The following is a 27,381-nucleotide window of genomic DNA, read 5'->3' on the forward strand; positions in this document are numbered from 1 at the left end:
CAAACAATTGAGAACTACAGCAGTTCGCAAAAGAATCACGCATTTGAAAATCGCACGGTAGTGTTTGCAAGTAAATTATGTAGATCTTAAGATAAGGTATTGATATATAGCTGACAGTTTAATACATTTAAATTATGTTGAGAAAAAGCACAGTCCTGAGTTCTGCGGCCTATACAAAGGTGCGGCTTATGTATTGTTTTATTATCGATTTTTTGGAAAAGTAAGCAGATGCGGCTTATATAGGGGTGCGGTTTATAGTCCGAAAAGTATGGTATGTTGATACGTGTATATAGAAATGTTATATTCACTAGCACCCTGGCAGCCTTGTGTGCCAGTGTGACACGCTGTGAAAGATCGTCAAGTGTGCCGATAAAGCGCAGATAGTAAGAATGTGCACAATTATTGTCACACTCTTAAAGGGGGATGATCAGCGAGGTGTACTAGCGTCTGGCTGTTCAACTGGATGTCATCAGCTTGAATCCCATATGATGCATTCATTTTCTGACCCGTGACTTGGGGCAGGTGGATGATCGGTTGGAAGGACCCTGCTCTCCGTGTACTAAAGATTTTAGTTTTACTCTACAAAGTAATTACTTTAGAACTTTGTTTCGCGGTATGAGTTTTGAGTGCTGGAATTTGAAAACTCTGTTGTCCACATTTTCGTGCAAAATTTTGTCCTACTAACTTTCACGAACTAGTCATTGTAATTGGATAAATGAACACTCCTTTTAACCACATGCTGATAGCTGTGGCCCATTTATCTTCTTCCTTGCATCTCGCTAACTTGATAGTTTTCTATCCATGGTTATTAAATGCAATGATATTTTCCATTGTGTTATAGTGCCTTTTGAAACTGACCATCATTGCATTGCTTATGCAAATATTGTTAGTCTCAGGTCACTTGCTTCCACATTTCGACATTCTTAGCATGTTCCCTTTAGTGAAGCGAAAACAAGCGTTTTCGGGTGCCTGTTGTAGGTACTCAGTCCTCATCTCATCCCTTAAGCTTGTCTGCAGTGCCCTTACGGCTCCTCAGGACAATGCTCCACTGGTAAGACAGCAGCTAGCGCCAGTGCTGCTGTTTGTTCTCAGAGACGTCCTGCCAGCATACAACAGTTGGAGGTGAGATACTTCTAGTATTGTCTATCTATGACTTGTTAGTGCGTATGACTTCTTTGTTTTCCAGAAACTATGTTTTGTGAAACACTCGGATTGTGACAACTCTTATTTCTTTAAGCGATATATTGTTTTTAGAGTATATACCTTTGGCTATAAATAGGTAAACTATGCCTTCGGAGTCGTCTTCTTTTTACTTAGATAGATTTCACTACAAATCAATAATGCTGGGTTGAAGCCGCTTCTTCATTTTTATTAATGTCTAGCACAAGCTTATAATAAAAACTTTTTTACGGGCATTAACACTGATGCCTCTACTTTGCATCGGTAAATGTGGCAGCGGAAGAGATATTTCATATGGTGCTAGAGGTGAGCAGAATTAACCCTGAGGGTACTACTGCTCATTAGAAAACTTAAACCCTTTGGCATCACGAAGTGGAATGATATTAATATCACATCAGGCAATTATAGGCAGTGCTCAAATGCTATGAACATGCAAAAGTGATATAATGGTGAGGAAATGTGATGCTAGAGAGAATACAGATTATGTTTGTGTACATTGAAAGAGGGAGCAACTTGTAATTGGACTTGCTTGGCTGGTTTTGTAGTTCAGACTGCATGGTTAACCTTGCAGCTCATCAGCTTTCCAAATGCATACAATTACTATTAATCATTTGCTATATTTAAAAGATTCACAATTTGTCACTTGTTTAACTGGTCGTCTTCTGGTGTTAATTATTTTTACTTTTTTGCTTCTGCAGAAAATTGAATCTATTATTTCTTTGTTACAATGCTCCAACTAGATATAATGACTGGCTTCTCTGTAGAAACCTAGTGTCTCATGTCAAGTCTTACTTCATTGTTCATGTGACTTATCTTCCATCTCTTGTCAGATACACGGATGCGCATGAGAGAGACACTATAGGTGAGCTCTGTATGGAAATGGTACACAGTGCCCTCTATAACAAGAAGTACGTTTCTTCTCTCTTTTTTCTGTTAGTTAGCATTTGACGGGTGCCTGGAGCACCTGCTTTCAGTTGCCTTGGAGGGTTTATAGTTGCACAAGTTATTCTTTTAAGGTTTGTATATATATATATATATATATATATATATATATATATATATATATATCATACTTTGGATTTTGGTTCAAAGGATGTCAGTGGAAAAGTCTGTATTTTGAGAAAATCTTTACATGACTGACAAGTTATTTAAATCAGCAACATTATCTTTATATATTGTATATTTGTAAATTGTTTCCTCACCCTGGTTATACAAGCAGGTGGTAATGTCTGTTCAAGGTCACGTCTTTTACCAGAGACCCGGGAGTCGGAGCACTCGCCTCAAATCTTAGCCATTCTAAATAGCGCACTTTTCTGCGACTGATTCGTGTTGATTGTTGCTGGTTTAAGTTTGGTCAAGTTTTTATTTTAGTTTAATGTAGCAAAGTTTAGTGTAGAAAAATACATACTTTAACTTAGCTTTAAATTTGTGTTTAGTAAAACTAAGTTCATCTAGGTTAAATTCCAATTAATGCTATATGTCTGTCTCGAAGGTAAGAACTCCACGTTACATGGTACATTGTAATGTTACATTTTATTGCAGATCATAACCACTAGATAGCTAACTATAGTTACTAAGATTAATACAGTGAAACTCGGAGAACTCAAACTTCACAGGACCGAGCGAGAGTGTTCGCGAGTTATCAGAGCGTTCAAGTTATCAGAGCACTGTCACAAGTTCATGTATTAATCAGTAAATACATGTACATATACAAACTATATATAAATCAAAAGCATAGAATGCTTGTTGCAAGTTAAGGGCCTCTCATGTAAATATTACAAAAAAATTATGAGAAAGTATAGATATTTTTCTATCACTTGAGATTTGTTTGTTGTTTTAGGTGATGTGACTGCAGCATGTTCTCAGGTTAAAATTGGCTAAACATGATTGCGGTTAAAACGCTAAGAAAAAAGACATTTCTATCTCTTGGACGTTTTAACCAAGATCAATTTTGTCGATTTTACTTTAAGTGTATCCGAAGGTTACCTCGCTTTTCCTTGCTTTCTAAGGGCCATCGCAAAGCAGATGTTTGGTAAATTTTGTTTTTTGCAAACCTTCAGAAGTAGTTAACGAAAATATTTAGCCGATGATAGTAATAACAACGCCTGAGACCTACTAAAAGTTGATGTTTATCTCTATGGCTCGGAATAAAGTGATATTCTAAGGTGATAACAACCGTCTGGGTAGCCGTTGGGCAAAAAACTGTTTGAATTAATGATGCTGAGGTCGAGTTATCTAAAACAATTTATCATTGCGTGGGAACGGACCAAACAAATCCGTTTGCGTTAACCTTGTGTTCGCTATATCCGAGTTTAACTGCATACTATTTTGTTACTAATTTTGATATGCCCAGAACAGATGTAAAATTTTGAAGTTTTTTTTCCAGGGAATGTTTGCACTAAATAATTACTCTGGGTTTCTGTGGTGTACCATATGGAGTTCTTACATTCGAGACAGACGCATAACATAAACATTGAATTTAACTTAAATGAATTTAGCTTACTAAGCACATCCTTAAAGCTACGTTTTAAGATGTATTTTACCAACTTTCAAAATTTTCCCAAGCTAAAATCTTATCATCGATCTGTTTCCGCTTTCGTTTTGACTATAACTAGTAACAAATAACGCTGAACTGAGAGCGAGTGAGCATCATATCTCTTTCAGGCATTGTGAGAGGGATTTCGGTGAATAGCACATTGGCTTTCTCATCATTCCAACATATTCAGCACACTGACTGACATATATAAATTTCAAGATAAATTTTTGTTGATGTCTATCATATGGCGAAAAATGTTGTACCACGAAGGCAGAAGGAATCACATCACAAGGAAAAAAATCATATAACTGGGTTATCATAATCCGTATAGGGCGTATTGTGTAATAAAAAGTGCACATTTAGCGTGTGCAATTCAAAAAGCATATACAATATATATGGTGAGAGCGATTGAAATGATATGAATGGTCTTAGTCTTGTGGTTACGCAGGCTTGTTAGTAGACTTGCCATTTTAAGACAGTGATTTCAGGTGATTTTTCGTTACTATAACTCGATCGCTGTAACTGGATAGATGACAGACAAACAGACGACAGACAAACACTGAAATTTATATATATATAGATACACGTATATATAAGTCACTCTGCACATAACATATTGAGTTTTTTACTCCTATTATTCATTAATTGTAATAAATGGTAATAAATATATATTTGTAGATATATGTACATGTATAGATACATAGATGTGTACATATATGTATATACTAGCTGAATGTTCGGAGTTGCACGGATACTTGAATAATTACCGAATGAATTTGAGTGACTTACCCGGAAAGCTAGATTTTTACTAAAATATTTGCTAAAACAATACCCGCGTTTTTGACCAGCGAGTCTCACAATCATTACGCGTACAACAGTGGTAGCGCTTTGGGCGTGAGTATCGTAACTAATGTAATGACTATTTGCCCAATAAAACCATTGGATTCCATGTAGCTTAATGGCTAAATTAGCTGCCTCTATATCTGTAGGTCCCCAGATCAAATCCAGTGGCATGCGGATATTTCATTGTTAGATGTTGATTACTATAGCTAGACACAGGGTTTAACAAAAAGTCAAAAAAACCAACACTGAGATTTATATATATTTCGGTGTGAACTTTTTTGTACACCATATGTCCAGTTATATCGATTAAAATATAGCGATGAAAAATCTGTATAGCAGAGGATATGATCTCAAAACCTCCCATTCAGAAAATGACAAGCTAACCCATTAGGCCACTCATTTTTTGTTAATAGGTTCACGGATCCGCCGACGCGAGATAAAAACTACTGCTGAAAAAATAAAAAAGTCTATGTGTACTTTTATTTGAACCGCCGAAACTTGCAATTTGTTGATTAATGTTTTTTATTTCAATATGTAACGTTAGCTTTATTGTAACCAGGGCCGTATTGTTCTATGAGGCAGCTCCTGGCTGCCTTATAGAACAATACGAGGCAGCAAAATTCTATGAGTGCGTTCTATGAGGCAGCAAAATTTCAGCACCCAGAACGGCCAAACGGTGATTTTCTTGTTGTTTAGTGTCGACAATGCTCGGACGAAATGTGCGAACGTATCGTGCAGAGCCCGTTTTCAGGATATTACTAGTGGTTGCAAACCTAGCGAATCCATTTCGACACCATTTTTACTGCTAAGGAAGGAATGGAAAATGGACTTTTCGGTTTTATCTGCTCTGGATTCACATATTTAATGATAATGATTAAGTTGAAATGTGCTAGACGCGGTTGAACTGACGAAGAGTTTTGATTTTGACGACTGCCATAAATTCTGGACTTTTAAAACATTTACTTCCACTTAAGATGAATATTTTGATAGTTATGGGAAACCAATTACGGGATAATGTAGAATAATTCTTGGTTGGCTTTACTAGCCTTATTGCAGTTTGACGAATTATTCTGACGATAGTCACTTGACTGATTACAATTTGCAAATTGTATTTGAAATGTTTTCTTTATCATGACTATTATTGTTATATTGACGCTGCGCTAAGCAGCCGTGTTTAGAACTATCTTGAAACTTTCAAGAAAAAAAGAAATTTGTTCGCAGTTTTCTTCTTATTGCTTATATATCGAGTGTGCTTGCTAATTTCTTCACACTATCTTTACGTGAAAACATCTACTTCAATGTAAGGAAATCAACTCAGGATTTTTTGGGGCTGCATACATGTAACAGCTGATTTAAACTTTTTGTAATTTTGTGTGTTTCTTTTTTAATATCTGCTTGACAAGCTCTAGTCACATATTATATGTCTATAATTTGTTTGTTTAGTGAGCTATGTTATTATCTATATTTGCATGGAAATATTTATTTGTATAGTTTTTTGTATATATATATATGTGTGTGTGTATGTATGTATGTCTATTTTATTTTCTAATTTCGACATTGCAAATTTGCCATTAAAAAAAAAGAAAAAACAGCCATTGACACTTTTATTTTTATTTCGACCGACATACTCTAAAATGTGTTGAAAAAATCCGTGAACCTAAGAATAAAAAATGAGTGGGCTTTAAGGTACACTGGACTCATTGGGCAAAAGGTCATTATCTGGGTTAGCATATGCATAGCGACTCTGTGACTCACTAGCGACTCACTCAAGCTTGCTCTCATGGCTTTTGTTAGGAAGTTTAGTACTATAGATTCTAGCTTACTCAAATGAGCCAATTAGCTTATAAACAGTGGAAACTACATTACCTGCCACTGTTTATAAGCTGTTTTTAATACCAGACTATGGGCATATCATAAAATATTCGCTAACAACTGTTATTCAAGGTTATTAGCCTTTTTAAATGCCACATCAATGTATAAATATCTTTATTATGCAACAGTTTTGGTTATTTCAAAGTTGTTCTCCAAGTTAGAAGGACAAGGTAGTCATATTCAGTCCTGTTAATATTATCATTACGACAGGCTGTTGTTTATGTGTTTAAACAACTCACAGGAAGTAATCTCAAACAGTTCAGAAACATACTTCTTTCTGTTTGAGCCGAGCCTAAATGTAAAATAACTTCGATGTATATCTTTGCAGCAGCAAGGATGATGGTCTAGCGCAGGCATGCATGCAGAACCTTTTACATACGACCTCTGGACAGACCATCTTCGGCATGATCTCTATGGGCTCAGATCTTCTTGACCTCGCCATTCTTGAGCAGGCCAGGTACTGTACACCGATAGGTTTGGTTGCAGGCTTGCAAGTTTTCAAATTTGAGATCTATTTGCCTAGCAACAACATACATCTATGAATAGCTGGTCTACCCGCCCCTCAATGCCACATCTATTGTCCTTTTTTCATGACATCATTCTATCGTTGTCCGCCATCTTTGTAGATAACTTTTATTGTTGAAAACACGAAGCTTGTGCAATTAATTTTTGCGAACGATGCTTTTGTTTGCAATTTTTTTCTTATTATTTCAAAACAACACCAAAAATTTTGGTGTTTAAAGGCTTCATGGAAGTGTAAACAGAAGCACATCGTGTTCCACTACATTTCATTCGAGTCATTTTGGAGAGGGATTCCAATCGCGTTTTCGTGATGGCTGCGATTAACTGTTCGTTTTTGAGCTTTTAAGAGCTTTTAATCACATTTCCACATATTTTGCACCTACAACACAGCAGAGTAAGACATGATGAATCTTTTGATACCAAATAACTGTAATGTGAATTTTGTTGCAAGTCAACTTTTAACAACCTTGCTAGAAAAAGCTGCCACAACATTTTAGCTATTTGAAAATTTTTATTAGTCTAGCTGGGCCTTGGAGCACCTGCATTTATTTGTCGCGAGGATTAAAGAAGAAATAATGAATCATCGCCCTAAGTCACATGCATGTAGTTGTCATCGTAGCCCTAGAGATGAACTAAAAAATTTAAAATAGTATAATCCTCTAAATAATTCTACTCCATTGTTACCTTAATACTGCTGATTGCTCCAGGTATATGGGTCGCGGTCACATAAACCATGGTTAAGTCGCAAATTACGGAGTAGAGTTATCCGACTTTTAAGTTGCACTGAATTTATAATATTGGTAACGATTTTTGTAACACGTGCATGCGGACCAATCAAGTAGTGATCTTTCTGAATCTGAAGTCAGTTTAGCCAATAGAAGTCTTTAACTCTCGGAAAACCCCCTTAAAACCGTTGCTATGCTAAACAGGAAGTACTGAAAAATGGCGTCTGATAAAAGTAATCGTTTCTTTTTTGCCGATTTTAAATGTAACTCTGACATTTTGGACACTTATAATGAGTACTTTGGTATTCCAACTGATGTCAAAAGCAGTGAAAGTAAAGGGAATGACGATGATATTTTCCTGGCGATTCTTATAAGATTATTGCAGTATTTAACTATAAGAATAATTATTCGATTTTATAAGATTATAATAAGATTTAATTATAAGAATAATTATTCGAATTAACAAGATCAAAGTATATAGTGATCGGTGGTGTGCAATATGTTACTGTTATTATTTTTCTGAAGATTTTGTTGATGATACTACTGCTGTGCCCAATATCGCGGTACTGCCAAGCCGTTTTTAATATCTGGAAAGTTAGCTAATACATTTTCTTATAAATATACAGCTATTTCTATGACAACCAGCTAAAATCTGTTTAGATTTTTAAATTCAGCATAATCTTTTGGATATAAATACAGAAATCTAAATAAATATCACAACTTCTTGATATTGGTTGCTATGACGTTTTGAAATGTAAACAAAATTGTGCATTGGTTTTCGTTTTTCAAACTTCAACACCATTTTTCTCATAACCATGTTTTCGCACTAATGGTAAACGTGCATTCAGTTTATTGACCATAAAACCTGCTGTAATTAAGCTCAAATCAAATTTTTTTTGCAAAATAACTGTGAAAATTTTCTCTTGCTAGGGTAGATAACTTTAAATCTTACAATCCCGACTTGACCATGGTTTCTGTGATCATGACCCATATGTACAGTGGAGTTGGCATACTGACCATAGTTTGGTTCAAGGGATGTGTATGCCATTTCCCAAACTTTTTCTCACTCTCTAAGCCAATTATGACATCTTACTTTGCATTAGCTTTACTTCAAACCAATAATTATCGTTCTTTGATGATTTTTGTCTTTAGCGTTGAGGTGAGCAGTTGCCTGACCAGACATGGCCGGCCCTCTACAGTCTATAGACTCGGGCTCTGCCTTTCCCTTCTTAAAGGCTTGCTTGAGGTTGCACAGGCTAGCAAAGGTTAGTCACAAGATAAACTAGTGCAATTGAGCAACTCCATTCATTAATTCTTCAGTGTTCTTTATCTGCATGTGTTCAATTGAGTTAAATGCTAGTTCGGTGCATTCTGGTATGGTTAATCTAAGAATATCTACTAACATTTGTTACTCTGCTAACATTGACTGAAGGTGGGTCGGAGTATTGGGAAAGTTTAATGCTGCTTATTGTAAAGTTTATGGAGAGTGTCATTTGCTTGCAAGAGTTTTATATCGCAACAGCTTATCAGAAAGATAGATTTGATTTCACGTTAAAAGAGTTAGCCCGCCTTTAGTAGAGATAACTAGTCACTAGTAGAGATAACTAGTCACTAGTAAAGATAACTCATCACTAGTAAAGATGATTTGTTGTTAGTAAAAAGAACCTTTACATGGCAAAAAGTAATTTCACGGAGCTCTAATTACCCTACCTTTTTGGGAAATTGTTTATAGTCGTCTCTGTAGATGTGAAATATCTATTTGCGGGTTATACGTAACTAATAGGTGGAAATACTACAAAGAATGAATAGTTCACTGAATTTATATAACAAAGTATACTATAAAGAGTCCAAAGTTGTTCATCATTCCTGGCATTATGGTTGCCAGAAATCAGTTTTAAACTGGAAACAAGAGTAGATCCAGTCATTCAAGTATTTTTAGTTTAGTCTGCCTGAAAACTGTTTTTATTTTGATCCTTTCAGGAAGAAGCTCAAATAACCTTCTCAGTAATTTTCATTATTTCAAGATACTTTTTTAGCATACGATAAACCTTTTGTTTGAGTATTTCTGACTGTCCAACTGTTGACTAACTGCCAAATTTAACTGATATCTTGATGTCTGCAGAGGAAACTGTCTTAGAGGCTAGCCTGTCATCTAAGGCCACCCAGTCTCAGGTTCATCTCACGAGAGTTATGGCCTCCTACACATACCATAGACACAGCAACAGGCTTGCCGTACTCAGCACGCAGCTTCTAAATGTCATTGCTCAGGTCAGTGGGCGATGATTGGGTTTTCGTGGCCAACTTGACTGCAAGAAGTAGGTCTTTCTACTTGGATATTTCTCTCAATGTAAAATTTTCAATTTCATGTTTGCCCTCTTATGATTAAATTATGAGATTATCTTAGGGTAAAGATGTGGAGATTCCTTCATTAGCCATTTCTTTTTGGACGTAATTCATAGCTAAGCTAAGGTGTCGGCATTAAAGTTCAGAATTAGATTAAACACTCCAATTAGATCACAGCTCTGGTTTTTATTTGATAGAAGGTTTTTGGTGTAAATATAATGCTTCTTGTGCAGGTTTCAGAGCCTGTCACAGGATAAGTATACTGAACAAGTTCTCAGTCCCTCGGCTCATAACTCAGTTTTTGAAGTTATTTTAATAAGGAAATTTCTAGATACATTCTAGTCAGAATTTGTAATCTATTAGCCATCCCAATTTTGCTATTTTATCCATAGCATTCTATGAGACGTATGCATTGACTTCTTAATAGATACTTATACGGCTTGTTGCTGTTAAATTTGTTACTAACAGCTTCCATAATGTCCCAAATGATCGCTTGATAAGTTTCTAATTTCCAACTCCATTTTTGCCCAGTTAAACTGTTACTGGGCACTGTGCTTCACTTGGGGCACACTGATTAAATGCTATGATCAGCAGACCATCATATATATATCATCATGCAGACCAGACTTCATCATATAGGCCATACATAGTTGTTACTTTGAAGCTGTTTCATCATACACCATTTCTATGGTAGGAGCCAGGAATGAGTCTCCTTTCTAGCTTTGGAGAAGATGCTTATGCTATCCGCTCGGGTTTACTCAGGCGCCTCGCACTGCGCTCTGAGAATCCTAGGTTCAAAGTCGTCCTTGTTGAACTGCTTACGACTTGCGTGGAGAATCAACCTGGCTTGCTTGAGTTATTCCTCTCTACCAATCCAGACACGGAGGTACGTACACAGTGGTGCATATGCAGAGCTTTATATGTATGTATGTGTTGTAGTTGAATAGTTCTTTTCTTTATGAAAAGTGCATAGCTGTACTAGCTGCTGCTTTAAAAGAGTTCTCATGAACTTATTCATCTTACCTCAACTCGCTGTGTCAGAAGAGCTTAAAAATGTATAGTACACCTGCAACTTCATCATACATGTATTTTGATCCATGTCGCAACCAAATTTAGTCTTCTTTCTTTTAATCTGCCTGCCACACATTAATTATTCTGCCTATGCATTGCTTCAAATAAAGTTGTTTAGTCAATAGTTAAAAACAAATGGATTGTTTTCATGTTTTTAGTATTTTATAGTATGTCTAAAATGGGAGATTAGAATATTTAAATAAGTTTAATAAAAAGTTACAAAGTTGAAGTTACAAATAACATGTGATAGATCGAAATTTCTAATGTAACTTTTATAAAAACTACTGAATCTGCGAAATATTGTAAAATTTATAAATAATAAAATAATAAAAAATAAAGATATTAAGTAGATGTGATCGGCACAGTATTAGTGCATCAATCATATTATAAAGTCAATTAGTCACTAGTCAGCCGCATTCTGTAATTATAATGATAGTTAGTGCCTTCCCCTGACCTATTGACCTCTTCTACTGCTTACCTACAAGGTTTACAAAAAATTCTATAAGGAAGTTACTGTATAAAAAAATAAATTAGTCTGCCTATAAGCACTTTTGTGAAACAGACGAACTCTACCAGACATTCTGTTGAGCTTGGTAAAGTGAAGTTTGAACTTTCTAGATAATTTATGGGTTATTCTATGGATATTCTTCATCTACGCACTCTTTAATTAGCATTCGATACGTGTTCAAATCAGGTTGTTTGTTGGTGGTCAGAGCAATCATGAAACATACCCTAAACTGAGAGAGCACAACTCTTAATGCTGAGCTAGTTACCTTTTAATCAAAAGCATATTAGCTGTCTTTCTTAGCATATAGTGGGGACCTCTGTTATTGAATGTACGAGTATGCGCAGAAACCATCCCCACCGCAAAAGTGTAAATTCACGAAATGACAACTAATAAACTCGTATCTAATAAAGTCACTTTTTCATTAATCGTAAGCATTTTCAACTTTTTTAAATTCATTGAAGATTCTGAACATTTGGCTGTAGTCATCTTACCCTGTCTATAGCCAGTTAGCTAGTCATTTTACATAGTCATTGCTTCAGTTCTTAGTGTTGTCCTTCTATGGTTGCAGGAGCCTTTGCTGACCATCACACAAAAGCTTATAGAGTCAGACAAGCAGCTGACCCATATCTGTCCGGGTGAGCTACTTTTGGCCTGTTTGAACTTTGTACTAGCACTTTGGTCTGCTGGGAGGGAGAGAGTAACTCAGAAGCTGGCTCTCAGGTATGATGTCATTTCCTGTTTTACCATTTCATGTCTAAGTTATTCTAGCTTCAGTGCGCGTCATTAAACAACTATTTTATTTATAAAACCAAATCACAACTTTTCGAGCACATGCTGCTAACAGTTTAGACAGGAGACACATCTTAACCCTGACATTCATGTACAAATTTAGCTTTCGGCCTGCCGCTAACCGCTAACTATTTCACTGAAAATTGCTGATTGTGCTGCTTGATATGTACACAATTTTTTTCAATTTCGAATCCTATCTAGAAAATTTTGGTTATATATTTTATTTTGTCAACATGGTAACAAACAGAGCTATGCAAAAATTCATTGTATCTATACTATGTTGCATTGCTAAAGCTATATGAAGCTATATACAATCGCTACAAGGCTATAGCGATCCTCTACAATGTTCCTTACTTTTGCAAAACTATTACTTTCACTATCAGAGTCACTGCTGCTACTTTAATTATCTGAGTATTTAAATTCTGAATCGGCTAAAATTTCATCGACAAAAGTTATTCGGTTTCTAACATGAGAGGTACTCGCGGAAGCCATATTACAAAAGAAAAGTTCGATTGTCAAAAAAATGTTTGTTTTCGAGTTGGAATTTCTTGATCAAAGATTATAATTTGCTTCTCGCATATAGGTTAATTTTTTAGAGCAGTATGCCGACAATACTCTTAATGTCTTAGAAATACTAATGATCGTTGATTATGTTGTCACGGATCATTAATATTCAGTTACTATGCAACTGCAGTAAATTTCGTGAAAATTTGCCCACAGCAGTTGATCAGAGAATTTGCATAAACTCATGTAGGGCAGTAACAGGGTTAAAGACACATTCTTTTTGTTAACTGTGATGAAGTTATGTGAAGGATCCGTAGTGACCCTTTATTTCTCCACACTTGTAAGAATCAGCTATTTTTAGCTCCTCAATAATAAGTATATTTGATTAATAATAAGAATGGTATAGCAAAGTGTTCATAATATAAGCAAGGGTAAACCTGCAGCAGTCTTGTAACTTCATGTAATATCAAGCTGTTTAAGCATTCTAATAGAATGTGATAGAAATACCTTTCCTTATTATATTCTCCACATTGTACAGTCAAACATCTACATATGATTACCTAGATGTACAAATCTTTATAACACGTGAGATGAATAAATCTCATGAATGATCTATGAATGACAAATCCGCATCACAGAGGATTTGACCTCTGATTTGATGACCAGATGATTTAACTCTTTGAACCTCCCATTCACAAGGCAACAGTCTAAGCCATTAAGTTGCATGAGATACAATAGATTTGTCATTACAAATAGTCATTACATGGATTAAAATACGCATAACGATGCTGTGTTACAACATCACTAAAGCTTGCTCTCAGGACTTTTATTAGTAAGTTTAGCAATATAAGATACTAGCTTACTTAAATGAGCCAGTGGAAACTACACTGCCACTGTTTATAAGCTGTTTTTTATTACCCATGCAACGCCGGGCATGCATCTAGTTTCGAATATAACATAACTTTCATAATTATACTATATAACTTTCCTAGTTTTTTGAAGCGTTGCCATTTTACGAAAAACAGTGAAATATGTAATAATAACAAAAATATATAAGATTAATTTGGGGTTAGCCTTGTCTAAGTTAGAGTAAGTTACACCATGCAGCTCCATCTTCATACCTTTGCATCTAGTTTCCTGTCACCACCCTCTTGCAACAGCACAAATTTCTCCTTTCAAATATTAGCTTAGTCATTCATGTTATGTGTAATTATCTTAATGATTTATCACGGGGTTTCTTTTCGATGGAGAATGCATTCAGTGAATTCCACTGTACTGTCAACATCAGTTCCTGAGCTGTACAGATTATTACATGAAATTCATGGTATTCCTTTTGTGATATTTGTTCCGTACGACTATTTTACAATAATGTAGCAAATGACGGCATGAACTACCGGGGTACGATAGGCGCTTCTACAATGTAAATAATCCATTCCAGGAACATTACGTTATAAGATCGGTACAATACATATAAATTGCCTAATTCGTTCCAAGATCTTTCCGAACTCACTCCTTTGGTCATACAAAAAACTTGACATAACTTTATTAATTTGTTGGCTGTACCGTGAATGCAGTATTATTGGTGTGCATCGACAGCCTTTTTACTTATTCTGATCCACTCACTGGTTTCACGATAAGTTGATGGGAGCGCGCATGTTCGGCGGTCAGTTACAAGGTTTTGCTTGTTTTCTCTATACAGCAAAGTTGATTCTGCACAATAAAACTAATAACAGTTTAACGTCTATAATAAAGAAAAACAACAAAATACTTTTACTTTAAACAAGTGGTACTACCTGGTCAACGTCTATCTGTACTCAAAGGTCCAGGTTAGGATGAAAGATAAACTTTGATGATACTCCAACTCATGACATTCATATTGGTGAACCGACGCTGTAACACCTTCATCAATCAATCCCCTTTAAGTATTTATGAACAATTGCCTGGCTACCTATTCTCTGTTTTGTCGACACATCTGACGATCTATCACGACGAACTAAAATTTCATGGAAGTTCTATATATACGAGGGCAATTCGATAAGTAAAGATAATTTCCTTATAAGTTAAAATATTATTGTGATACATGCATAATTTTTTGGAGTTATATTATTTTAGGTGTTGTCTTCACACTGTAATCACTTTCAATAACTTTGAGGCTATAAATTTTTTTGGAGACTATTTCAAAATGGCTGCCCCTCTTGAAATTTGCTCACATGTTGAACAGAGAGCTGTAATAAGATTTTTGTCAAGTGAAGGAGTCAGACCAAGTGACATTTATAGGAGAATGAAAGCTCAATATGGTGAAAGTTGTTTAAACCAAAACAGAGTTTTCAAATGGGCTAGCAGTTTTAAGGAAGGAAGGACCTCTATTGAGGATGAACCAAGGTCAGGCAGGCCAAAAGAGGCAGCCACACCATCCAATTTGGAGGCTGTGGACAAGCTTGTCAGAGCAGACAGAAGGATAAAGGTAGAGGAAATTGCTGAATCATTGAGCATCTCCATTGGGACAGTGCATTCCATTCTTCATGAAGATCTTGGGTACTCAAAGGTGTGCTGCAGGTGGGTACCCAAAATGCTCAGTGATGCCAACAAAGCTAAGCGATTGGAAATGTCTAGGAAGAATCTGGACAGGGTTCAAAAAGAAGGTGATTCCTTTTTAAACAGACTTGTGACTTGTGATGAGACCTGGGTGGCACACTATGAGCCAGAGTCAAAGCAGCAGTCATTGAGGTGGAAACACCCATCATCTCCTGTCACAAAGAAGTTCAGAGTACAGAGAAGTGTCAAGAAAGTGATGTTGACAGTGTTTTGGGATGTGAGAGGCCCCATTACAGTAAGCTTTCTTGAGCAGGGAACCACAGTAAACAGTGAAAATTACTGCCAACTGCTACAGCAAGTCAAGAAGGACATTAAGAACAAGAGAAGAGGCATACAATCTCGTGGCGTCATTCTCCACCAAGACAATGCAAGGCCCCACACTGCCACTCGAACCATTGAGACCATAAACCAACTAGGTTGGGAACTGTTGGACCACCCACCTTACAGCCCTGATCTTGCACCTTCTGATTATCATCTCTTTGGTGCTCTAAAGTCCTATACCAGAGGGATTCATATGGAGACTCATGACGAGGTCAAAGCTACTGTGAGCGAATGGTTACGAAGGCAATCTGCAGAATTTTATGCAGATGGGATCAAGAAACTGGTACCAAGATGGCAGAAATGTGTTGACTTGTCTGGCAATTATGTTGAAAAAAAAAAAGTATCTAACTCAACTACCACTTGACTTATTGTAAAATTATCTTTACTTATCGAATCGCCCTCGTAATAGATAATTATAATGCTATACACGCGTCGTTTTTTCTCTCGCAAGTGCGGCGTAATAGAATAAAACTCAAATCGAATTAGAGAACGCGCCCAACTTGACACCTTCCGTTACATGGAAATTTTTACTTAGTACAAGGCAAAAAGATTTACACAAATTCTTTCCATTTATCTGGAATTTACATTATACCAGGTATACAGTATAGGAGTGTCTACTGTATGTCGAGGTTCAGCTGTATATCTCAATAATATTGGCTATAATATTATAATATTGCTGATAAATAACAAATTGCCATTTTGTAAAGATAAAAATTTTGATAAAAATGTTAATCCTTGATTTGCCGCTACACCGCTTGCTTGTCTGTAGAACCTTTTTCTACCTATAAAAGGTCACCATGATGTCCTAAAGATTCTAGATCATGTGATATTCTGATTGTAGCAAGTCTTTCTGGCAGACAGTGGTCACACCCCTCACTAAACACCTCGGCGATATGCACTCAGGCTCGATGAGTCACCCACAGAAGGCCAACATCTTCTGTAATGTACTGCAGTTGCTAACCTATCAGCTTTATCAGAGGTTCGAATCAATTGATACACTTTTTATTCCCTTTAATTGATCAGAGTCGTTCTCTCTTTTGAGTCGTTCTCTCTTTTGAGTCGTTCTCTCTTTTGAGTCATTCTCTCTTTTGAATCGTTCTTTTTTTATTTCATTTTTTTCCTCTTTTTTAATGTATTCATAATCCCATTTGTATGTTGGTTGTATAGCACACTAGGGTTTGATGCGTTAATATTTGTGTTTAGAAAGAGATGAGTGAATAAACACTCAAAATTTTAAGGTTTCATGGAAAAGATAATTAAACCGTACAGGCGCTACCCAACTTACGAACACTTGTGTTGCGAACAATGGTAGATATGAACGGTGTTGTTCGTATCTCAAAAATTGTTTGTAAAGAAAAATGGTAGATATGAACGGTGTCGTGCGTATGTCAAAAATGTTTGTACATTGATGCTGTAAGTTATATTTTGTATTGTATCCATTATTCAATATGGTTGGTGAAAAGCAAAAGGCTTCTAGTGATAGTGGAAGTGTAAAAAGAGGTGAGCCATTTCATTTAAAAATAAATTGGCAATACTAAAGAAGCTTGATGCTGGTGAAAAGATGGCGAGTGTTGCCCGTGCACATAACATGAATCTTTCGACCGTTAGTGCGATTAAAAACAGAAAGACCGTATCGGAAGTATGTAAAAGGTGCACTGCTGATGCAATCCACTATCAAGCAAGAAAAGAGGGAAAGTCTTGGAAGAGATGGAAAAACTTCTCTGAAAAAGAGTTTTTTTTTAAATTGTAGTACAAACTATAATATAGGTTAATTATACAAGCCTCGAACATATATAGTCTTATACATGTATATATCTTATATAGTCCTCAAAACACATTCCGTAAAAAAGAACGAATTGAGACAATTTACGAACAAATTTGCTTAACGAATGGCCATTTAAAACATATCTCATTCGTAAGTTGGGGAGTATCTGTATACTTCATATGCAACAATAAATCTTTTTTAATATTTTGTATATGGCAATGATGACATTTGTCACAGGTAATGCTTTATCCTCGTCACGTAGTCAAGTGCATTCACGTGGAATCATTTCAAATATCAAACAACCTCTTTCTTGTGGGAATTTAGGCTACGGTGGTTTATATGCGAGTAAAGAATTTTTGGCTCTCAGGTATGATAATATACACATAGTGTAAAACCTCTCTTTGAATGCCATCTTTATTTAAATGCCACCTTTATTTGAACACCCTTATAGAAGAAGGGTTTGAGAATACAGCGTCACCTTTGAATTGAATGCCAGTTGCTCTTTAAAACTGAAAAGATTATGTCTGTTTTCTGACTCCAAAACTTTACATTTTTTTTAAACTTTGGAAGAGACACCATTGAAATAATTACGGTATCTCGCTAATATTTTATTATCAAAGCAGTTCCTTGTGCAACTCGATTGGATACTTTGACTTATATGAAAATGGATGGCGTTTATGTCGACCTGCCCGAAAGATAGAGCAAAATATATGGGCAACATTAGCACCGCTTCGTCCCTAAAAATGTTAAATTTATCTTTCCAAAATTCTGACAATCTAGTCGAAAAATACCAAAATCACTTTTTGCAAAACACCACTATAGGGAAGGGTTGAAAAATACAGCGCCACGGTGGTCAAATACCGGTTTTATGTTAACTTACGGGGTGTCTTATCGGTATGTACTATTTTAGAGAGAATGAATATAAGCCGATGGGTGTCTAGTGGTATTAACCGATAGTCTATAACTGTCTAGGAAGAAACACTGATACCCAATCAGCGTTGAGTAGGAGTACTAAACAACCAATCAGTGTCTAAAGGGAATCAGTGATAGCCAATTAGTGTCTAGAGGGAATCAGTGATAGCCAATCAGTGTTGAGTTGAAATACTAAACAACCAATCTGTCTATGGAGAGTCACTGATACCCAATCAGTGTCTAGAGGAAATTGCTGATAGCCAATCACTGTTGAGTAGGAATACTAGACAACCAATCAGTGTCTAATGTGAATAACTAATGCCCAATCAGTGTCGGAGTCGATCTTTATGAATAGGGAAGAGAAGAAGGAATTCAGCACTGTCATCAATTCGATATCTCAGGAGCAATGGCAGGGCATCTCAAAGTTTGTTCACACAGAGCTCAAGTTCATCATAGCGACCAAACTTAATCCAGGTGACGATACTCTGCGTCACACAGCAGCCATTCACCTACTCGACTCTTACAGGATGTTCCTCTCTACCACACATCTGGTGCGTTGGTTTTTGCTAGCGTTGCTCTATGTTCTGAGGTTAGCTGAAGAATGCTGTCTCATATCGGCGTATTCTCTATTGATTTATTATTATAGCTATAGATAAAGTACTTTGACACACTGCTACATGTAGATGGTGTTAAAGCATTGTCTCCTTCCTAAAGTCAAACCTCAACCCACAAAGTTAATTGGTTACGAATATTCACTTTCTTGTCAAGACAGTCACATGTTGAAACATATGTTCATATAGGATACACATATGAACATATGTTCATATAGGAATGTGTATGTTGTTCAGTATGTTCAGCTAAAACATGATAGTTTGGAGTATTGCATATAGCAGCAGTTGTGATAGTAAAATTTTAATATATTTATTCATATCTGCTAAAGCCCCTATTAGAATACTTCTTACCCATGGTTCTAAGGCTGCAGTAACTATCCTAGTTTTGCTTTTTGTATACGCTGTTTCGGAATATTACACTTGCGAATGATTTAATTGTTTACTTATTTTTAGTGAGCAGTCCTTTAAACATAAAGCTATTATCGAGTTGTTTCGATCAGTTCAGGTTGTGAGGATCTGAGCGAGTCTTCTTGTTTCTTTCTAATAGACTGCTATTTCCTTGGAATTATTGTTTGCTTAGTATACTCGCTGTAGCACCATAAAACTCATCAGATTCTGTACTCAATGTGCTTTCCCCTGACTCATCACAGTGTGTTGCCCCCTTGTAGGCAGGACAGACTCTTTTCGAGCCCAGTACATGTGTCTCAGTCATGGAAGATGTGCTATCGACCTTGACAGAGCTAGTTGCAGGGGAGGTGACTCAAACCTACCAGAGACTCGCCAGCATGTTGAGTTCTATGCTCTTTGAGCTGATCACCAAATGGAGCAGGTATTTTATCCTTACCAAAGTTACCACGTAGGATTTTTTCTAAGCATTCCTGTCCACCACTACCTCAGCCTCCCCTTTGCTGTATTCACCACTACCTTAGCCTTCTCTTCACCTTGCTGTATCCACCACTACCTTAGCCTCCCCTTCACCTTGCTGTATCCACCACTAACTTACCCTCCCCTTCACCTTGCTGTACCCACCACTACCTTAGCCTCTTCACCTTTCTGTATCCACCACTACCTTAGCCTCCCTTTCACTTTGATGTATCCACCACTACCTTAGCCTCCTTTTCACCTTGCTGTATCCACCACTACCTTAGCCTCCTTTTCATTTTGCTGTATCCACCACTACCTTAGCCTCCCGTTCACTTTGCTGTATCCATCACTACCTTAGCCTCCTTTTCACCTTTCCGTATCCACCACTACCTTAGCCTCCCTTTCACTTTGCTGTACTCACCACCACCTTACCCTCCTTTTCACTTTGCTGTATCCACCACTACCTTAGCCTCCCGTTCACTTTGCTGTATCCATCACTACCTTAGCCTCCTTTTCATTTTGCTGTATCCACCACTACCTTAGCCTCCCGTTCACTTTGCTGTATCCATCACTACCTTAGCCTCCTTCTCACCTTTCCGTATCCACCACTACCTTAGCCTCCCTTTCACCTTGCTGTACTCACCACCACCTTACCCTCCTTTTCACTTTGCTGTATCCACCACTACCTTAGCCTCCCGTTCACTTTGCTGTATCCACCACTACCTTAGCCTCCTTTTCACCTTGCTGTACCCACCACTACCTTAGCCTCTTCACCTTTCTGTACCCACCACTACTTTAGCCTCCCCTTCACGTTGCTGTATCCACCACCACCTTATCCTCCTCTTCACTTTGCTGTATCCACCACTACTTTAGCCTCTCCTTCACTTTGCTGTATTCAAAACTATTTTAGCCTTCCCTTCACTTTCATCATGCTATATCCACCACTTCCTTAGCCTAACCCTTTCTGCTGTATCCACCACTACTTCAGCCTCCTATTCACTTTCATCTTGCTATATTCGCCGCTACCTTAGCCTCCTCCTCCCTCTACCTTGCTGTATCCACCACTACCATTGTCTCCCCCTTTGCATTGCTGTTTCTACCACTACCTCAGCTTAATACGTTATCATAACCAACCTGTTTGCCATCCTTTAAAATTCTAAAGAAAACAAGATTAAATCCAAACGCTTCACATGCACCCAATCGCATACCCCCACATGTAGAGAATCCACCATCACCTTAAAACAGTTGTAAGGCTTGATACTGCTTGTAGCCACAATTATCAAATGCTTGCCATGTAGCGAATGCGTTTGGTGTGTGCTAAATAGATTTTATCAAAATCATTTGTAAGACATATTCTGCAATGAACAGATCGATTATCGTTTAAATCACGTACTATTGAAAGTGACATGTAAAAATAAATCTGTTTATGAATAGGTGTAAGTCTAAATCAATGATTAACGCGTACCTCTGTTCGTCGATATCTACCATATCACTGTTCATCTAGATAACTATTACATGATTATATGGCTTGGAGCAAGACAAAACAAGGCGATGAGCCCATCCCTCAATATACCCTCGTGCCTCTGTTGCAGTCACCTGACCAACTGGCAGCACAGTTACAAGGAGCTGGCACGGATCCTACACACTGCTACCAATGCAGGCTCAGATATGACCCTGCTACCCTCTTCACTCATAGGAATTGTAGCTTCTCTTCAGCTTCTCAATTCGAGAAAGTTACGGCGTCCCAAGCTGCATGATAGCAGTAAGTAGCTTGCGTATTATATAACGATGAAAATAAGACAACTCCGGAACTCAAATGTCTGAAAGCGCATGGTAGGTAGACAGATAGGTCCCAGAGGCTGATTGTTAACAATTGTGAAAAGTAGAAAAGTTTGTAACAGAACTAGATTGATTAGTGCTTCATATTTATCTTCCATAAACACATATTTTCAAGTGACTTCCTTAAAGGTTGACTTGCAACAAAATTCACATTACAGTTATTTGGCATCAAAAGATTCATCATGTCTTACTCTGTTGTGTTGTAGTTGCAAAATATGTGGAAATGTGATTACAAGCTCTAAAAGCTCAAAAACGAACAGTTAATAGTTTCCATCACAAAACTGCCGTAGATTAGAATCCCTTTCCAAAACGGCTCAAATGGGACGTAGATGAACAAGATGGCTTCGGTTTACACTTTCATGCAACCTCATTCGTCGAAATATTTTCACAAATATACTTCACGCATTCAATAAAACCATGTCTATTGTCCTTACGCGTCTATTTTATCGTCATTGTAATGCTGTCATTTTGAGCACTAATATCTCAAAATGTACTGTAAAAATTTGTTTAATTTTTTAACCTTAGCTTGAAGGAATGCATATCATCTTCTGATGAACATGACGAGCCTGTTGGTCACCTGTGATAGTCGAAAATTGCTGCAGAAATTATTCGGGCTGTTTGGCAGGAAGTATGGGTCACATGATCAGGTTACGACTTGCCGATTAGACCAAGCCAAAACAAAACTGTAAAGTAGCGAGCATCCATATTTGATACAGGCTCTTCGGTAAAACCCGAAGTGTTTGTCATAAACTAGCGCTACGAGAAGTTTTATACTGAGCCTTTTATAGGCCTCTCAATTTATGTGAGAACATCACATGTCAGAACACTAACCAAATCGTTTGAGTATGTCAGAGAAATAAATTGATTCCAATCTATGGCGGTTTCGTGATGGCGGCGATTAACTGTTCGTTTTTGAGCTTTTAAGAGCTTGTAATCACATTTCCACATATTTTTCACCTACAACACAGCAGACTAAGATATGGTGAATCTTTTGATATCAAATAGCTGTAATGTGAATTTTGTTGCAAGTCAACATTTAACAATGATGATGAGATCCCATCAAACTCAGGTATATTTTATCAGAAATTATAGATATTTTTCTACCATTTGATATTTAGTTGGTTGCTTTAGCTGATCTGACTGCCAGGATGTTTCAAGACGAAAATCAACAAAACCTGATCGCTGTTAAAACGCTCAGAAGTAAAATACATCCCGAAATGACGTCGCTAGTTGCTATCGTTGCTGTAATTAATATCGGCTATTGCGTTCAAGTTGCAGCATTACGCTTCTCTATTCGGTCGCTCTCTTGCAACTATAGACATCATTATCGTACTTACACTTGATCTGAGCCTTTTAACCCCGATCGAGCTTTATCGATTTTGTTCGACAAACATCCTGGCGGTCAGATCACCTCAAACATAAAAAGCAACCGCAAAAGATAGAAAAATACCGGTACTCTCTAACAATATTTACTGAAACATTCTAAAAATGAAACTTTCGTTGTAAAGATAAATATACTTGCGCTTTCTGTTTATAAAGATAAGTATACTGTCTCATCAGCATTGGCTAGTTATATGTTTACACAACATGTAGAGAAAAACAATGGAACAAGTTCTAACCAACCTATCTTAAAATCTTGTGAGACATCTATATCAATGTGTCTTGAGGCTATATTTGAAGTGTTATTTCAAGCAATCATGAGCAAAGTCTAAGGAAACTATACGTCAGTAGAGACACGCAACACTGCAACTTGAACGCAATAAGTTGCAGTGTTGCGATGCCATAACGAGATGGACAAACAGGAAGTGCGACATAATTTTGGGCACATATTTTTCTTCTGGGCGTTTTAATTGCGATCAAGTTTTGTCTATTTTAATCTTGAAACATTCTGGCAGTCAGATCATCAAAAACATCAAAAATGGTAAAAAGATACTGACAATTTCTAATAGAATTTACTGAAATTTGATATGATTACATCTTTAACAATCCTGAGTTTTTACTGAAGAATTGTTGTAATTTTGTATTGTTGAATAAATTAGATACTTTAGTGTGGCATTGGTTAAAATATTTGATACAAAATATGACAATTTTGATAAACAAAAGGCTTGAAATGGTTAAACTTCCTCTGTGGAAGTTTGACTGTTGCAAAGGATCTCAGTTAAGAGAATTGTGTAATGGATAACGTAATTATTATACATCTCTCTTACAAGCAGTTGAGTCAATGGAGTCAGTTCTGAGCTGCGTATGCAACCTGCTCCCTGCCACCTGTAGCCAGTTGTCTAGTCGAGAGAATCTATCTTTTACTGACACATCATCTCTTGAGAAGGTAATTTTATAGCCCATAATTATATATGTGTCCGCGTGATCGCTACTTATGTTTAGTGATTCAGCTTTCGGTGTAGCGGTTGTCATAGCAACAGCTCTCATCGCAGCAGCTTTCATCGCAACTGTTATTCCTAGCTAGATAGTCTATGAACACCTAGTTAGTTCATCAACACCCTAGAGAAAGGAGACCCACATTAGCTGCATGTTGACGCAATAGGTTTTGAAGCTAGGTATATTGCTAAAATTAGGGAATGAGATGTAAGAGTTCTCTTTAATACTACCTATGTTGGCGATACATTGGCTGATGAAGCTACACTTTTTAGGCCATTTTTTGTGATTATGTTTAATCTTTGTCAGATCTGTACAGTTGCTTGCATATGGTTGACCTAAGGATTCTAAATCCATTTAATTGAATATTATATATATATTATCTGTTCCATATTGAGTTGTGTAGAAGGTGTGGACATTGCAACTGTCGTTATTGGTGTTATTCTCAAGTATCAGTTTTATTCATAATACACCCTAGCAGCAGGATAGCCTGTTCTAGATTATATTACAGATACACCAGATACGACGTGGTCAGAGAAAATTGTGGTTAAACTAAATGCAGGAAAGACATGGTCATAAATCATCACTTTTAATAAAAACTATGTCCGTCTGTCCGAAGCCACGCTAAGAGAATTATGGAAAAACTACTTTCCACACAGAATTGAACCCAGATATTCCATTTGTTAGACAGCCACACTAGCAACTGCACCACTCAGTCACCTTCTTAGTTGAAGAGTAATTGTGCACAAAATTATTACACCAGACAATCTCTCACGGCGCACTACACTAGCTGGTTACTAATATTTATTAATGTAGTAATTAATGTTTTTACAACAAAAAGGAACAATAATTTAAGGAACTAAAATTGGTGAAAAAAACTGGTGAAAAATCCTCAAAATATTCGCTATAAAGATATTGACACGCTCATATCTGGTTTAGGGTGTAGTTGTATATAGGAGAGCCACATGTAATTCTTTTGGAAGATTTTAAATGAATAAATGGGATCATTGTTAACGGATGTAGCAAAGTGTTCTTAATAAACTAGTGTGACACTGAGATTATCGTAAGCCAATGCGGCACTCATCAGTGCCGAGTAATGTTAACTGTTAGAACGGTTGATACTTGAAATGTTTAGCACTTGAAATTTTAGCAAGTGATGGTAAGTATAACTATTCATCATTGACTGATGTTGACACAGATCAAGTGTAGCTAGTTATTACGACACCGATATAGGCATATATAGTTTACTTCTCTCTAGGCTGGGTTGGCATTGTTTAAAGAAAGTGGTGGTACTTCTTTTGAGACCTGCTTTAGCAGTTGCTGACACTGGTGTTGTAAAGCCTTATTGAGTTTGATATTTGTCTAGTAACAGTAGAACTAGGGAAGAGATGCTAAGCTTAACCTCACATGAAATGCCACATTTTAGGCTCAAATATAATATAATCTATGTTTGTATTTGAACGCTTTACTTTTACGAACAATAAGAGTTATATCTGACTTTTTGCTGTAGCTGAGGGTGGTGCTGCTCTCAGCCCTGTTTGAAGTGATAAAGAAGCTTCCTGAGAGTGTGTGGATACCAAGGCTACACGAGAGCTATGTCATTCCAGCTCTGCTTGGCAGTCTTGCCCACAACATTAAGGTACTCGTGTACTGCTGACATGCCTAGCTGGGTGACTGCGATATGATTGCAGACATGGCAGGTTACAAAGATTGTCATTTTGTTATTTCTATGAGCAAAGTCAAGGTCATACTATATACATAAGTTTTATCATATTTTTAGCCATATCTGGACATATGACCGAGTGTCAGCATATAAAACAATTTATAGATACTAGCATATGAGACAGTTGTCAATGTAGCTGTGAAGTGGCCGAGTTTTCGAGAGTCCGCTAACGAGAACAGAACCGCTCGATCTTTTTCATCGGACCGGTTTGAAAAAAGTTTTAAATAGGCTGGCTAGAAGTGAAGGTCAAAGAGCGAGGTAAAAAGAGCCAAACCGGAAGAAGGAAAATAAAAATCTGACAATAAAAACCGAGGTAGAATTAAGTCTAGTGTGATGTAGGATTATATCTTGTTGTCAAGTGAGTTCATTCGAGTTTACGTGTCACAAAAGTGTAGCAAACACTTTGTGTTGCTGTCAATTCTCATGCCACTATGAGCCGCTACTATCTGTATGTAAGGTAAGAACTCCATACGTAATAATGTTGTACGTAATTAATTAATCGTACTTAATAACTGTATGTAATAATGTTGCATTTTATTGTAGATCATAACCACTAAATAGGTATTTGTTACTTTGTGAGTGCAGGTGGTGAATTACAACAACTGAAAACACATTTTTCCATCATAATATCCTGTTTTTTGGTAGTTTTTTTAGAGGGAGAAAAATGGAATAATTTGTGTTGAGTTATTTTATAAAGAAAAATTTGATTTGAGATATGAGAGAATTGACTTATGAGCTTGGTCTTGGAATGCATTAAGCTCGTATGTTGAGGTATGACTTTAATACATCACATCTTATCATATTATATACATCATCTCTTGCTATACGATATACATCAAATCCTATCTTTTTGTAGTTTATGTTATTACTGTGTGATCAGGGACTTGCTGTAATAGTCTCGCAATTCTAGAGTCGTACATTCTGATAGGGTGTTGTCTCCCTCCGCTCTACCTCACTTCGAGTTTACCTCTGTCAGGTACAGAAAGATCTTCAGTACGTCGAGTCGTGCATCGCTCTTCTCACTGACCTCTCCAGCAAACTCTCAACCTCTAAGCTCATATCCCAAACCCTTGCCGAGCATCTCACTCTTACTGTCTCTGCTCTCTACGAGGGCAGCAGCGATTTGGAAGTAGCAGCAGCTGATGTGCCGGTAAGTCATATTTATATTATAGTTATATTTATATATAACGGACTATCTCTGGAACCCATAAAATACATTTTGGTGTATGATGAACCCTGGTTATTTTTGGCCAAAGCTCGCAGGCAGGTATATTTCCAGAGAAAAAATGGTTATTAACCATTATGCAACTTGGTTGGCCTATTTTATATGAGATATTCGGATACATTAATAGGTTGCTCACCAAATTGTAGGTTGTGTTTGGCCGGTTGAATTGACATCTGTTAGTATTTTTGAATATTTGTGCGGAAGACCGCAAAAAGTGGGTCTACCCTGTAGGTTTTGTTTTGTATGTGCGTGGCGAAAATC

At 36.9% G+C, this 27,381-nt stretch overlaps 1 protein-coding gene across 1 annotated transcript in view; it reads left to right on the forward strand.

Moving 5' to 3' along the window:
* The window catches only part of LOC137398228 (nucleoporin NUP188-like), a 101,179-nt gene that overhangs the window by 70,012 nt on the left and 3,786 nt on the right, over positions 1-27,381 (forward strand). Inside the window, exons 17-30 of the mRNA XM_068084335.1 lie at positions 979-1,122; positions 2,010-2,087; positions 6,759-6,887; positions 8,830-8,942; positions 9,800-9,945; positions 10,715-10,906; positions 12,168-12,319; positions 16,650-16,787; positions 18,841-19,036; positions 19,765-19,925; positions 21,553-21,722; positions 24,010-24,125; positions 25,683-25,811; positions 26,872-27,045. Coding sequence (XP_067940436.1) covers positions 979-1,122; positions 2,010-2,087; positions 6,759-6,887; positions 8,830-8,942; positions 9,800-9,945; positions 10,715-10,906; positions 12,168-12,319; positions 16,650-16,787; positions 18,841-19,036; positions 19,765-19,925; positions 21,553-21,722; positions 24,010-24,125; positions 25,683-25,811; positions 26,872-27,045 — 2,038 coding nt within the window. The remainder of the gene's footprint in view (positions 1-978; positions 1,123-2,009; positions 2,088-6,758; positions 6,888-8,829; positions 8,943-9,799; positions 9,946-10,714; positions 10,907-12,167; positions 12,320-16,649; positions 16,788-18,840; positions 19,037-19,764; positions 19,926-21,552; positions 21,723-24,009; positions 24,126-25,682; positions 25,812-26,871; positions 27,046-27,381) is intronic.

This window comes from Watersipora subatra, chromosome 6 (assembly GCF_963576615.1).
Source record: "Watersipora subatra chromosome 6, tzWatSuba1.1, whole genome shotgun sequence".
Lineage (NCBI taxonomy): Eukaryota > Metazoa > Bryozoa > Gymnolaemata > Cheilostomatida > Watersiporidae > Watersipora > Watersipora subatra.